This window comes from Amblyomma mixtum, chromosome 3 (genome assembly GCF_055824585.1).
Source record: "Amblyomma mixtum isolate Tamu chromosome 3, ASM5582458v1, whole genome shotgun sequence".
Lineage (NCBI taxonomy): Eukaryota > Metazoa > Arthropoda > Arachnida > Ixodida > Ixodidae > Amblyomma > Amblyomma mixtum.
In genome coordinates this window covers 46,189,437-46,204,140 of record NC_143014.1, presented here as the reverse complement: position 1 = coordinate 46,204,140, position 14,704 = coordinate 46,189,437, and the positions used below count along the sequence as shown (strand labels likewise).

General features: G+C 41.3%; 1 protein-coding gene across 2 annotated transcripts in view; it reads left to right on the top strand.

The window, feature by feature from the left end:
• mbc (dedicator of cytokinesis protein myoblast city) overlaps window positions 1–14,704 on the top strand; it is an 81,070-nt gene that overhangs the window by 3,574 nt on the left and 62,792 nt on the right. For both annotated transcript variants that reach the window (XM_089579032.1, XM_089579033.1), the window contains exons 8-14: window positions 1,166–1,311; window positions 4,858–4,939; window positions 5,027–5,090; window positions 5,199–5,297; window positions 6,115–6,190; window positions 9,703–9,914; window positions 11,715–11,839. In XM_089579032.1, the coding sequence (XP_089435158.1) occupies window positions 1,166–1,311; window positions 4,858–4,939; window positions 5,027–5,090; window positions 5,199–5,297; window positions 6,115–6,190; window positions 9,703–9,914; window positions 11,715–11,839 (804 nt within the window). The remainder of the gene's footprint in view (window positions 1–1,165; window positions 1,312–4,857; window positions 4,940–5,026; window positions 5,091–5,198; window positions 5,298–6,114; window positions 6,191–9,702; window positions 9,915–11,714; window positions 11,840–14,704) is intronic.

Here is a 14,704-nt window from a genome sequence, read left to right as displayed (position 1 = left end):
TGCACTTGTGTCATCAAAATTTGGGGAATTTCGGTTGCACACAGCTGTAACTGCACATTTAAGGGGAGACACAGATTTCAGGTCGTGAAAAATGGCGAAAAAAAAAATTAAATCACTGTATCTGCTCGTACGCCTCGTTTTCTATGCTGTCCCGAAGTTTCTTTACTGAAATCTACTGGGAAGTACCCTAAAAAAATTGTTTTATGCACCGCAGTGACACTGCATATGAAGAAAATTTTTGAAAAATGTTCGTTTTTCTCCATTCTGGTTTTCTGACTAGATGCTCATGTCTGTTTTGTCTTTTTTGACCCCATTTGTTTTGCACTCACAGAACTTCGCTCTATGTGATGACATTGTTATTTTGATGAATTGTAGGTTTTTGGTGTGACATCTTGATTACAGCTTAGGCATGTATATGCCAACTGCTTTGTAAAAAAATGAGAAGAAAAGTCTTGGAAAAAAAGATATAAAAATGTTATCTCGTGTAGCTGTCAGAAGTGCAGCGAATGTTGAACCAGTCTTCTATAGTCTGATACAGCTTAAGCCTGCAGTGAAGCTCCGCCCACATGCAGCACCGCCATACAGAATTCCCCCACAGCAAAAAAGTAGTACGCTGTTAAAACTCCTCTTGTTACCTGAACAAGAAGCTAACCACAAGAAAATGTAAAAGCTCTAGAATTTTGAAGCCTGGTAATAGTAGTCAAACATCTAAAAGATGAATTCGTTTGCCGTTGTGATTGGCTAGGTAAGTAATACCGGAAGGACACTGCGGACAGTGGCCCATTGTTACAAGCTGCTTTTCTTTTTAAAGTTCTTTCCTATTATACCACATTTTGTTGAGTCTGCAGGCATTTCACAAGGTGTAGAAGAGAAAAAAATTTGTATAAAAGAAAGTTCTCCATATAATGCAGAAATTTTGTGCACTTAATCCTGAAAGCATTATAACATGCAAAAAACGTTTCTTAAAAATCTATCAACAAGTAAGAAAGTTGGAGTTGAAAGCCGTGTCTATCCTTAAGGGGAAATTTTATAAAGTAAATGAATGAGAAAAAAAAAAGGTAAGGAGTTAAGTCTTTACCTCGCGGGCTAAATGGGCAAATCTGGTGGGTCTTAGCCAATTTCAACCCACATGCTGGCTTGCTTACATTTCTTTTTTTTTTTCCAGGCACAGCTGGACATTGGGTCTCCAAAGGCATCCAGCCATTACTGCCACAATCTGTTTGTTGTTGTGAAGAACTTTGTCTGCCGCATCGGAGATGATGCAGATCTTCTGATGACTCTCTACGATGCTAAAGAACAGAAGTTCATCAGGTCTGGTCATCACACTGTCTTCCGCAGCCCGTAACATTGCACGCAGAGTGTTAAGTGACAGTTTGAAGCTCTTTACACGGTGTTAGTCTTGTGTGTGGCACTTTATCATGATGAAAGAGGGCATTTCATGGTGTCCGTTCTGACAGGCTTCCCTGCCAATCGGAGAGCGAGTGCTGCCTTACCTTCCAAAGTTTCTATTAAGATGCTGCCAGCAACTTGTGGCTTCGGCTTCTGCAGCTTCCAAAGCTTCTGTTGAGCCACAGGTGTCACTGACTTGTAGTTTAGTTTGGGTTGTGTCTTCAGGACAGCCTTCTAAGCTTCTACGAGTTGGTTTGACGCCCACAAATGGAGAGGCTTCTTGTGTTTGTTTTTCTATTGCATAACGTGAAAGCATAGGCTGCAGAATGCTTCCAAAGGTGCCACATAATAAGGATTGTAAACTACATTCTGTGGGGGCTACCATGCACAGTGCCCTAATGTCTTTGCTTTGCAATATAGGAAAGTATTATCAGAGCCCTAGTTAATCACTTTAGCCCTTTGCAGTTCAGCCTCACATTCACTGTAGTGCAAAGGCAGCTAGTGTATCTTGGAGTTGGGTAGCATCATCTGCTACATATTGTAACCAAGACTAATCTTACTGCCCTCGTAAAACATCTGACTAGGCATTCTTTATGTTTGGCCAGTGGCGAAGGATGTAACCTCTGCTACAACAAAACTTGACATCTAGCAGCACCTGTTTAAATCAGTAAGGAAATAGAAATGCACGCAGGGATTTCCTGTTCTTACATGCTGGCACTTTTTTTTTTTATCAAACTTCGCTTCACTTCTCTGTTATGAGTTTTAAGTGCCCCTAATAGTTCTGAGAGGCAGCTTTTGCTGTGCCTTGTAGTCTGTCAGGTAGGCTTTTGCACAGTTTCACAGAGCTCTTACTCACAGAGCACTTATAGAGCACTTAACTCACAGAGCTCTTAACTCACTGAGGTCGGCCATGTTAGGCTTTGTTTAGCTTGTAGTTATCACTTGGCACATTTAATGCTCAAGTGATAATTTTTTCAGTGATTGTATTTTCAGCAGCTATTTCTTGGGTTTATCCTTGTTATTCTAGCTTTTTATTTGATGTCAATGCCTTTCTTCGGTGTTCTGGGCTTAAAAGAATCCTGTAACATGGCAACAGCTACATGGTTTTGAGTGTGAGCCTAATCTGCGTAATCCTACTCAGTCCTTCATGTACGTGGCCAGAGCAGTTTTGTGCTGCTATTACGGTGTATGCATTGCAGGGATTTGAAAATACACATTTTAGTGATGATAAAGCCTTAAACGTCAGTTTTCTGCCCACTAGTAACCTTGCGAGATCCCTGACTTCTGTGAGACTGCTCAGTTATTGAAATAAGACTTATGCCCCTGCCACACGGCAAATTTAATGTCATTCTCATCAAATGACATTTGTTCGACTTAATGTCATTTTTTCTGCGTGCTGCTACACTGCAAAAACTAATGTCATTTGCAAATGACGGCGATTGCGATGGAAAGAGAGTACAGCATACAAAAATCTCGATGTATGCTTCAATACGTTGCCAAAAGTATTGAAAAGTATTGAAAGTTTGCTAATGGATACCGATTTGAAAATACTAATCCTCCTTTCAATAACGTGTTGATCGCTTCTATCCACCACGAGTCCAAGCCAAGCCAAAGCTCAGCCAGCGGCGGCAGGCAAAAGCGGACGTCATTCTGTGAAATGCTCTCTATGGTGAAATTAGACAGTATTAGCTGTGCGTCCGCAAAAGCTTTGCGCATGCTACGGGCGCACCTTGCGCGCACTGCCGCCCGTCTTCAACACAGTTTTAGTTGGGAGCACGGTGGTTGCGAGTGACTAGCGTAGCGCGCGAGAAGCATAACACACTGTGGCGCCATCTAGATGACAGCAAGTCAAACCTCCTGAACTGTAAACGTTTCTCTCTTTTATTAACGGCAGTAATGAATGGATTCGAAGGCTTTGTTTTTTTTTTACATGTAAATCAATTGGATGAAATGAAAATGTAGATTCTGGTGCAAAGTTGGAGAAATATTTCGTCCGCGGTCGTTGCTATGATGACAGTGTATGCCGTACATATTTAAGCCTAGTATCAAGAAATTCTTAACTTTACCTCAAAAACGATTAATATTTCACCCATATATTGTTAAGGAGGGATGAGAGTGCACAAAATAAAAGTGAATACAACCGTTTAGAGCAAGCTATCGCGTCGAAAAATGCAGCGGCGACGCAGTATTCTGTCCGAAGCGGGCAGGCGGGGCGTCGCCATGTGAATGTTAACCACACAAGCCACGCAAGGCTGGTAGCGAGAGTGAGTTTTTTTTTTTTTTCCAATTCTATTTAGCATTTTTATATACATAAATGAACGACCGCACAATAATACGGACGCGGAAATATTACAGTGCTTGTTACGCTTTTGAAATCGTGTTTTCCGGTGTATATTCTCACCAAGCCTCTGGTGTCGAGATAACACATTAGCTTGGAGATCTCTGGCTAATGAGTTCTGTAAACTCATTCGATACCTAATGTCGTTTTCATCGAATGACGTTATATTTTCTCATGTGGCAGCAAAATAATGACATTTTGAACGAACGTCATTCGATGGGAATGACATTAAATTTGCCGTGTGGCAGGGGTATTAATGCAGCGCTTGAAAATTGGCCACCATGTGTGCAGCATAGGTATAAAATGCCCTAGCATGCTTACATCGCATCATCATCATGAGGTGCATTGCTGGCATTGCAAGAGGCTCCTTCTATGTGGTGGTGCATTTATGAGTGCTTAACTAATCTCCACTGCAATAGTTGGCCTGTACCAGGGTAATCAGAGGGTTTGCAATGCCACATAGACAACCTTACGCACTTCCTCGCTTTCTTAGGCCCCACACTGTCATTGCGCTGAAGTTGCCTCTTGCTGCCAGTGAATGCTGCATGTTCCCAACTTTCACAAAGACCAGTTTTGAAGCATATCTGTGCAAGAACGCCTTGGAAAAACAAACGTTTCTCTATGAATCTTTACACTAGAAAGAGAAATCTCGTAAGGCATTGTGGCCATGGCCGTTTTGACACAGTCAGAAAGCGTGGGAAGGACAAAAAAATTAAATCACTTTAACATTTATAACGATGCGGGCCATATATAGTAGTCTTAGGTTTGCCTCTTTGAACACATTTGTGTCACCATATTTGTGTTGACATTTTTTTCAAAATGAGCATTAAAAATATTTTTCTGCTCCAATGTACTCCAGACTTCAAAATTTGGGTGCCCCAATGTGCACCATATCCAGTTTTTGGGTGCTCCAGAATGTGACCTTTACTCTGCCAAAATTGCTTCAAATCAGAATTTGCCAGTAGCATCTGTATGTAAAAGTTGTGAACAGGTGAATGGGGCCATAGGTGAGGAGTGTGGGCTTATAGTTATTGGTCAGGAGAGGTACTGTACATAGCTGCTGCCACGTTTTCATCATTTAATGTGAAGTAAAATGTAGTAGCAAAGAATCGTGTAATATTTTTTTGCAGCGAGAACTACTATGTCCAATGGGCCAAGTGTGGTCTTATTAAAGACTTGGACCAGCTCAACAACTTGAGAGTGCTGTTCACTGTAAGTTCGCAGGTGTTCACCTTGCCGATTTTTTTGTGTGTGGTCAGTGCGGATGCAATCTTTTAGCTGTTAATAAATTTATTTTAGGACCTGGGAAGCCGAGATCTCAGTCGTGAACGAGTGTACTTCATATGCCAGATCATTCGCATTGGTAAGATACACAAGTTTCATATCTGAACCACTAACTGAAGACGTTTTTTTGCCTTGACAGTGTTTTGTTCAGTTGTTTCAGAATAATGACCTTGCTTTTTCTCTAAAGGTGCTATGGAGCTCAAGGAAAATGAACACAAAAGGTCAACATTGTATTCGAAAAAGGTACCTGAGTCTGAAGGCATGCGTCGTCCATTTGGCGTTGCTGGTGAGTAGCGTTGTGCATGTTAGTGTTGTATAATTTTACCTCTTTCAGCCAAAGGATTATTATTTTTAGCCGTCTCTCTAAATAAAAAACACTGGTGGAGTACCGCACTGGCATTTGCATCGGCAAAGGAGAACGGCATAAATTTTTTTTTCTTAACGGGATTTTTACTAGGCATGTGCAAATAGTAGACTTTTGGTTCGAAGCGAATTCGAAGTGAATAGTAATTTTCTTTGAATAATTTCGAAGCAAATATTTTGAATATTTCTGGCACACAAAAATGGTTGGAACATGGCCAAATGGCTGAGCAGTATCCCATGCCCCTTGATTCACAGAGCAAAAGCATGTTTGAAATTTACTTTTGTATCTCTGTGAGCATTTCCTGGACATTTGGAATCACTGCACTCAGCTTTGTGAATTTATGCAGTTTTGGATTAACCGGTTTGTGGAATGTCTTATTTTGATTTGTTTTCAGTATGTGTCGTTATTAATTTTGCTTTTGGTATTGTGCAACTTCTGTCGCCTCATGCCACCTCGGTGTAAAATTTTAACGCCAGCAGGTCAGTGGTTTAGGCAGTAAATGCCTTAATAGACCTTTCCATCGGGCGAGGAGGATATCAAAACGCCTCCTGTCCGGGCTGTTGCAAACCAGTTCCACTGCCGCTTCCACTGCACTAGCATGGCATGCACACAACAGCCCAGTGAACAATGTGGCGACGCCCAGGGAATCCTTATTGGAAAGGTCTATACTAGCCTGTAGTAATGATGTTGCACTCAGTACATAAGCTTTGTTGTTCACAAGCATGTTGATCATTTCCAGCCATGGACATTACTGATATCATCAGTGGGAAGATTGACAGTGACGAAGAGAAGCAACATTTCGTCCCCTATGTTCAGTAAGTATAATTGATTGAACCAGCATGTGTTAGGTGTGGGCATACTTGATCGTTACTCACATTGAAACATAGCCAACTTACCTCAACTGCCTGTATGAGGATAAAGTTGTGAGGATAAATGTGTGATAGGTCCACAGGACGGCATTAATCTAACAGCCTTACGAATAAGACGACTCAATAAATTCTTTTCTTTATGAAACATCCTTTTATTTTTTTTACAAATAAACTAACTTCTATTGTGATATGTACCAACTAAGCAGTAGAGCCCCTCTACAGTAAAGTTGCTCAGATCAGCAATGATCTTTACTATATCTGTTGTTGGTGATGGCATGGCTGTCAGGATGCTGTCTAGTAATTCGGCTACTTGCTAAACACTTAGTGTTGGTTTGTAAAAGAAATGCTTAGAAATACCTTCCATCCTGCTTTTATCACCCCATATATATTTATTTTCAGTTATCACATTTTCCATTACCATTTTCAATTTCGTCACGGACGTATATGCATGAGTATAACGGCGCAATGATTATTATAACCTGGAGGGGGTAGTCATCTTCTGCGACCTCAGTTTTTTAGGAGGCAATAGTTGAGAAACACGCATGACAGTCGAGCGCGGCTAAACCGCCCACAGTGTGCCGCCACGCCTCCGCTTCTTGCCGTAGCTGATTTCTGCTTCATGCTGTCAAGTGCTGAGACCATTCACCCCTTTTTTTCCCCCTTCCCTACTCCTCAGTGCACTTTTGCTGCCTTTTTTTTCTAGTGGCCCGTGCCACCTTCTTTTCATGTGCACCACGTGCTTTGCCCGACGACCCCAAGGGCCTTCAAAAAGTTGGCCTATCCACGCAGCTCATGAGCCATGTGGTTAAGCCACCTTAAAGAGCGCAGTTTTTTTTGTTTTTTATATTCATTTGCCTCAGGCTGTTGGCTTTGCAGTTGTGCCATTACTTGTCTGTGGCTCTGAGACATCGTAGACTTTGCATTTGCGGCAATGTCATTTTCTGTGGAAAGTACGTCGCCATGGCAAGATGCCCTTTACTATAACTGTTCCTTTGTTTTAACCCTTTATAATGCGCGAGCTGTATGCATATCTCACAAGCATACAGATGGTAAAATGGCTCTCAGAATGACTCGAGAAATTGAGTGACATCACTTTGAAACTGTTCCAACCTCTGGTTTTTAAAGAAAAAAGGGGTACACATTTGTAACAATGACTTCGTAAAACGACCTCAAATGGGGTATATATCCGTGCCTTAGTCTTATGGATGTGTAAGAAAACTTGCATTAAGATTGGAAATTGCTTCAAGAAGTATTATGAGGCAGTTGGCTGATGGAAAAGGCTCAAAAGTTAAAGTTGTTCAAATTTTGTTTTTCCTGCCATAATGAGCCTTATCACACTGTACACCTGTGTTTGTGAAAATGCACAGAACTCCAAGGAAGCCTATAGATTAAAGGTAAAAACATGCTGAATGGCTTTTTCATTTTGGTAGGGTTCAGCACGCAAACATATGGTATGTAGGGGCACCGTTGACAGTTTGCTGGGCAGTGATGTGCTACAAAGGGTTCAAAAAGTCTTTATTATTGTAAAAAAAAAATGTACAGTCGCCTATGAAAGGCAAAATGGGACCACAGCTTCACTTTACTATATCTGTGTTTACTATAGCAGTGTTCTACTGCAATAAAAGTGTGATGTATGCCTGCGAAACAAAATTTTTTTTTCATTTTATTGATCAATTTATAGTAATGTTACTCACATAGACATGAGGATTTTCTGTGTATACTGTGTGCCAGGCAGTACTGTTGGTGAGACTAGGTGGACAAACACAGAAAAGCAGATCGGTGGGTTAAGTTCCGTGTAGATATACGAGCTTGTCATTCTGGTGTCATAATCGTCTGCATACTCACTGACCCACTAGAAAATGGACATGAGCACATGCCAACCAGTCTAAAGCAATATGACCAGTTTTAAAAGTTACAGCACATTGTTGATTTCTGTGTTTTTGAGGTGTTGCACTTTGCCTATGGTTTCATGAGGCATTCTAGGAAAGCTATGAAAGGGCCTTTTTGTTTTGTCCTTGTCTAACATATTAGTTAAGTTCTAAACTGGTGTTTCTGAAAGCTGACGTGGTATTATTCATTGTAACATATTATGCACTGTACCATTGCAGTTTCATATGCTTCACAAGTAAGTAAGGTGAATTCCTGTTCTTTCTACAAAGAGGTCACAAATAATGTATTCGTGGGGAAGTTTAATTTTGAAATTCTGTTTATGCAGTTCAGTTTTTTCATAGGCATTTATGTTGCTAGTGGTGGTAGTTCATCCATAAAGTTTTTTTTTTTTGGTGCTGCTTGGGTTGTAACAAGAACAGTATTGAATTATACCCTTAAGATTGCTACATTTCGAGGAATATATTTGTCCAAAATTTAATTTGCGCTAGCTCTTGTAGTTTTCTGGGACAAATCAGCTTACTAAAGAGTGCCAGACCATGTGGAGGTTCTGGGACTGTGCATGAGTGGGTGAGGCTGTATCATGGCTGCATCTTGGGGCGTAGAGGATACTGGCTACATTTGTCTTACAAAGTATACGATGATGCACCACCTGAACAAACTTCAGATGACCTTAAGAAAATATTTGCTGAAGCTTTTTCAACTGAAGCAAGTATGATATGAAGCAAGTGACTTATTTAGTTGAACAAATGTAAATATAAGACATTCAAATGATTCCCTGAGGCTTTTCTTTCTTTCATTTATTTATTTATTTATTTTATTTCAAGATACCCCTAAAGGCCCTCTTTCACGAGGGTATTACATAGGGGGTGGTAAAAAGTACAAATTGTATACATAAAAAGAACATTTAACATGAGTAACAGGGCAAAAAAGAAGCAAGAAAAGAGCAATAACTGGTAGTCAGCAACAATTGAAATGTGGCGGAACAACAAGACGCAAAAAAAAAACAAAAAAAAATAAAAACATCGGAATAAACAGAACGAAAAGCGAAACTCAAACACATTACGGTGAATGTAGGAATAATGTAGGAAATTACATGCATGCATTTTGTACTTGCCACCTTAGATGAAATGCTGCAATTTTCTACTTAAGTTTAGCGTTCAATATTGGCATTTGAAGCAAAAACTCTATGTCACTTCAAAAACAATGCCCTCTTTGCTACTTCATGGAAATAAAATTGCTATATGGCTGTAGTTATGACCATGACTAAGGCAAGTGTGGTAGTCATTATGAATGGCTACTGCTCAGGCTGCAACCCAAATGCTCTTTGCCAGGGTACACTGGAGCTTGCTTGCCTGTTACAGTGTAGTAGTACATTCGTGTGGAGGGAGGAGGAGGCACTAATGGACTGGAGCTCACTATGCTCTTCCAGGTGGTGACACTTGACTGCATGCAGTCAAGTGTTTGCATGCAGTCAGACAGGGTTAAAATCTTGTTTTGTATCAAAGCTTGTGCAGGCACTTGGAACGTGGCGACTTTATGCTCATGCTTTGAGGGCTTGTGTTTGGCAGGTGTGGGGAGCGAGACTTCTTGGACACTGCCATCAAGAAGGCCTTGGCTGCCAAGGAAGTGACCCAGAAGGAGCACAAGGGCCAGGGCCTCTGGATTTGCCTCAAGCTGCTGCATGGTGACAACAAGCAAGTGCGGGAGGAGAACCCGCATCTTGTTTCTGGGACCACAGCTGTTGCACGCAAGATGGGCTTCCCGGAAGTTATCCTGCCTGGTGAGATGCCTGCCTGTTTGCTTTGCTAGCTGAGGCTTCAATTTCCCTTCAAACTACGTAATGCTCTCTTCAGAAGAAAGGTTTTCCTTTCTACTCTTTTGCCTCTTAAATTCACTTCCTGTGTTAGCAGTATTGCCCTCTTTCGGTGAAAAAGCCATGGTTTGTGCGTCGATGTGAAGCCCCCAGTGCCCCTAGCGGAAGAAACCCTGCTGCAAGAGGAATCTGCTAGGCTGTTCTTCTTGGTGCGCATAAACCCCTCTATGGCGCATTACGAGTAGCATGTTTGAGTTTTATTGCTGTTTCCACTGCGCGTTTCTAGCTCTGACTGCCCACATATATGCCACGTTCCAAGTACGGCACTCCACCTCGGCTGCGTTTGAAGGCACTGTCTTGAGAGCGTTCGGCCTTAAGTTGTTAAAGCGCTGGCATCAAAGATCTTCCAGAGTTTGTTTTAAAGCATGAGCTCCATATGACGCACATTCAGTCACCAATTACGCATGGAGCTCTATGCCACAACCAGGTGGTCACCTCTTGCGTGCAACTCGTGCCTCGCTTCTGTTGATAACTTTATTGCCATCGGGTGGGGCGTGTGAGGCATCCTATATGGCGCGCGGATGTAGGACGCTGCCAATATGCTTCACAACCACTCTGACGCTCTGTGCACTTCTGTATAGAGATTATAAGGTAGTTAAAAGGAAAGGCGTGGAAGCAGACTTAACTATGGGTGGACACCTGGATCAGGCACCGCAAATGAAGAAATGAAGGAATGGGTGAAAGGGGAGAGTTTTCGAACCAAAGCATTTACGTGTGCTCTCGCTGGGTTTACGCAGCATAACGCCAGCATAGTAAATTGTAAATTTTAAAATCTCTCTGAGTTAACATCTCGAATCAACACATAGGTTACAAGGCATGCTGTAGTGGAGGAAGGACTACAGATTAATTTCGACCACCTGGGGTTCTTTCCGTGCATTGACTTCGCACAGAACACGGGTGCAAGTGTAGTGATTATTTTTTATTCGTCACAATTCCAACTCTTATATTTTGTTCGCTATTTATCACAACCATACTTGTTTCATGGTAAGACTCTGCACTGTATGGGGCAGCCGGATAAAATTAAGCTTGTTATTGTTAAAAAAATTGTTAAAATATTGTTTAAAAAATGGACGGCTGTACAACCAGTATACTGCTAAAGCAGATTTGTCGCGTCACATTGTATGATTGCCTGGGCAATTTCTTTTTGCGGTATGCTGTTCCAAAGCTGATGGTACACACAGCCTTCAGTATAGTGTGAAGTGGTATCAACATTGAGGTGCCGTTATTGTTCATGAGCACCTCGCATATCTTGGGTAAACACTGCTTGTGACCGCTTTGTTCTGCAGTGCCCATCTAACAAGCGTGCAAGCGTAAGTGACGTCAGTGCCTCTACTGCTGTTGTGTTTCAAAATGGTTGGAATGCCATGAAAGCCCAGCACCTCATGCTGCACATTGGTTGAGGGCAAATGATATTTCATGTAACGCGAGTTGCAAATTACCACTGTTATGCGATTAGTTCTTGGTTATTTAACAGTCGCAGCAGTGGATAACGCAGCATCTGGTCTAAACGCTTTGAAAAAGGGGGACATCTCTTCTGACTACCATGCTGGACAGAATGCAGTATGGCAGTTACTTTCGAAGATATTGGTTTTGCAGTAGGTCTGTTGGCTAAAGTTTACTTGCATAGTATGGTAAAGTGTGTAGTGTTTTGAATAAATAGTAGTATTTTGTGTTATAACGATTGTATTTACTCTTGCTCTGTTGCAGGTGATGTGCGCAATGACTTGTACTTGACACTTGTCCAGGCTGAGTTCTCCAAAGGTGCCAAGACTTCAGATAGAAACATTGAGGTCACAGTGAAGGTGTGCAATGATCAAGGAGTCGTCATTCCTGTAAGCCTGGTTCTTGATTTCGTGTGATTCTTATGTTACGTTGAGCAAAAGATTTAAACAGGAGTGTTGTGTTTTTTTAGAGTCAGACTGAAGCAGTATTGCTGATGGTTTGCTGATACATGTAGAAGACTGGAAACACCTTTTTTGAGTAGAATAAGCGAACAGTCATGGACAAAAGTTGGTGGGATGTGGATTCGGGGGAAAAAATTTATTTCTGCATTGCCTCGCTAGTCAGTCAGCTGACATTTTCCTTGTGAATGGAGCACCCATGTCCCCTAGAGATTATTTAGTACTTTTCATTAAGGGAGGACACTATTCTAAATAGTGAACTTTTGAACCGCTTGCTCGATTTCACAGAAACTTGCGGGGCTGGTTTGTGTCACTGCTGGGACCATCTCTGCCAAATTTCATTATTAGGCTTGAGGTTTCCTTGAACATTGGAGTGCTGAAAATAAAGTAGGGTGATTTTCAACCTTGTGAATTCATTTTTCTCACTTCCTGTCTTTTTCAGTAAACCCTCAGCTTAGGAAAACTATTGTTCCAATATTACTTGATAATATTAGTAATGTAGCAGGCTTTCTGGAGCGAAATTTTGTGGGGAACACAACAGTGTGCTCAGTTTGTATAAAAAACATTTATTCCTTTTTTTAAATTTTTTTTCCTTTTCTTCAAATGTCTTCTTTTTTTTCATACCAAAAAGTGAGTTAAGAAAAATGGTGCAAAATGAAAAACCAATGTCATTCTTTATATGTTAGCATTATTTCAAAATATAGCAAAACCAAGTACAATAATTTCACAGTTGTGTACTCTGAACATTCCTGAGGGCACATAACACAAAAAGTTTGGAAATTATCTTTATTTTGCAAATGATAATTTTCCTAAGCAAGCATAGTCATCCTTGTCATGAGGGTTGCATGATGTGCTTCATACGTATTCTAGAATAATGTAATTTGGCAAAGTTGGTCCCAACAGTGATATAAAGTAGCCCCTCAGGTTTCAATGAATCGAGCAAGCAGTTCAAAAGTTCACTAGGTATTTAGGGTAGTGTCCGCCCTTGACCTGCTTTGCCCGCCCACACAGAAATAAATTTTTTTTTTTTCCTCAAATCCGCATCCCGTAAACTTTTGTCCATGTCTGTACATGCATGGATGCACTTTCTCAGAGCCTTGTGGACAATACGTATCTAGGCTGGAAGTGACGAGGAACACCTTAGAAGTATTTTCTTGCCTTAACTAGGTGATCATAGATAACGAGACTTCAACAGCATCATTTCTGCTGCAGGAGCAAGGTAAATATCGCGTTCTCTGAGAGCGTATACGCACCAAAGGTAAATTTATATGACAAGCTTTAGTGAGGAACAGACTGGAGTTCGTTGAATTGGGGTCGCATGTCGATTCTTATCAATGCAGCTAAATGCAGCGTTCAGGCAAAAATCACTGGCTACTGCAAATAGGCGTACATTTCTCTCCAATAAGTTACTTTTGGAATAGATTAATCGCGGTGAGTGGCTTTTTTTTTTTCAACCTCGTGTATAATAAATCTGGTACTGAAATTTGTTATAAGCATGTTCGGGTGTATTGAATTATTCCATATATCAAACAAATCTCATTGAATTATGCTGGTCATTATAACCGTGTTTGACTGCACTTGTACTGCGCGTTGTTCAGTGAAGCGGTGGCGCCTACCGTGTATTGAGCCTATACTCTGGCAGCAGACAGCTCTCAGAAACTCTAGCGCAGCAAGAGTATGACAGTATGACTGATGTTGTTAGAGAAGACAAAAGAGTGCACCTGTTCAGCTGTGCTGCAGCAAAACTCGCGTTTCCAGTGCATCACTGAGGCCTTTATGCTGTAAAAGTCAAAGCAGCGGGGTTGCAAAGCGCAGAGGACTGATGAGAAAGTGAGAAATATCAAGCGATGATCGCGAATAAACATTCTGCTGGACTCATGAGAAGTATTTGCACAGCCCAATAAATGTGTTGTTCCTGTTTTGACTAGTTTTTTTTGCCTGTCTAAGTCTGGGGATGTCATTTTTTTTTGGCTTAACAGTTTTTTTCGGGTGGACTTACAGTAAAGTTCACCTTGGAGAGTAAATACAGTATGCACGAGCCCCTTCATGTGTGCTGCCGTCATTTTTAAATCCCTTCCTTGCATTCTTTCCGTACTCAGTGCAACGCCATCACAGAAGCTTATTGCACACTTGTTGTTTTGAGATGCTAATTAGTGTTATTGCTCAAGTTTCTGTTTACTGATGTGCACAAGTGTGATAGCTTGTTCTAACCCGACCTTTTTACATTTCATCTGTGGGAAGCTGGTCAAAGGTATCTCTTTCGTCTGATGAAGAAAGTGTGTGGGGTATCTTGTTGGTAACTTCTTTGATTTCTGGTTTTTGTTTTTTCAAGTTATTTTTTTTATATATTGTTTCACAGAGTACAAACACATAGTGGGGCTGTGTGTTTGATTTATTACATTGAGCTGTCTCTCAGAATTATATAAGAAACAGTAGAACCCTTCAATAGTAAAGTCGCATGCACCAGCGGAAATCTTTACTACCATATATGCTCGCGTAATGAACCCACTTGCATAGAGAACCCATCCCCCACTTTTGTCGTGTAGAATTTACTTTTTTTACACTGTTGGCTTTTTGTAGCGCGATCCTCAGTTTTCGTACTCTCCACAGAGTGCACCAAGATGCTACCAGCCGATTACATCACCGCCTGTTTGTTTTATCTTTTGAGGAGAGCTCTTGACAGGGAGGGGGGTGGCATGGCGCGGCACACTCTGTGAACTTGGCAGAGCACCAAGACGTTGCTGCCCTCGACAGAAGCGGCAGTGGCTTGCTGCCCTCCTGGCTGCTCCACTGTGT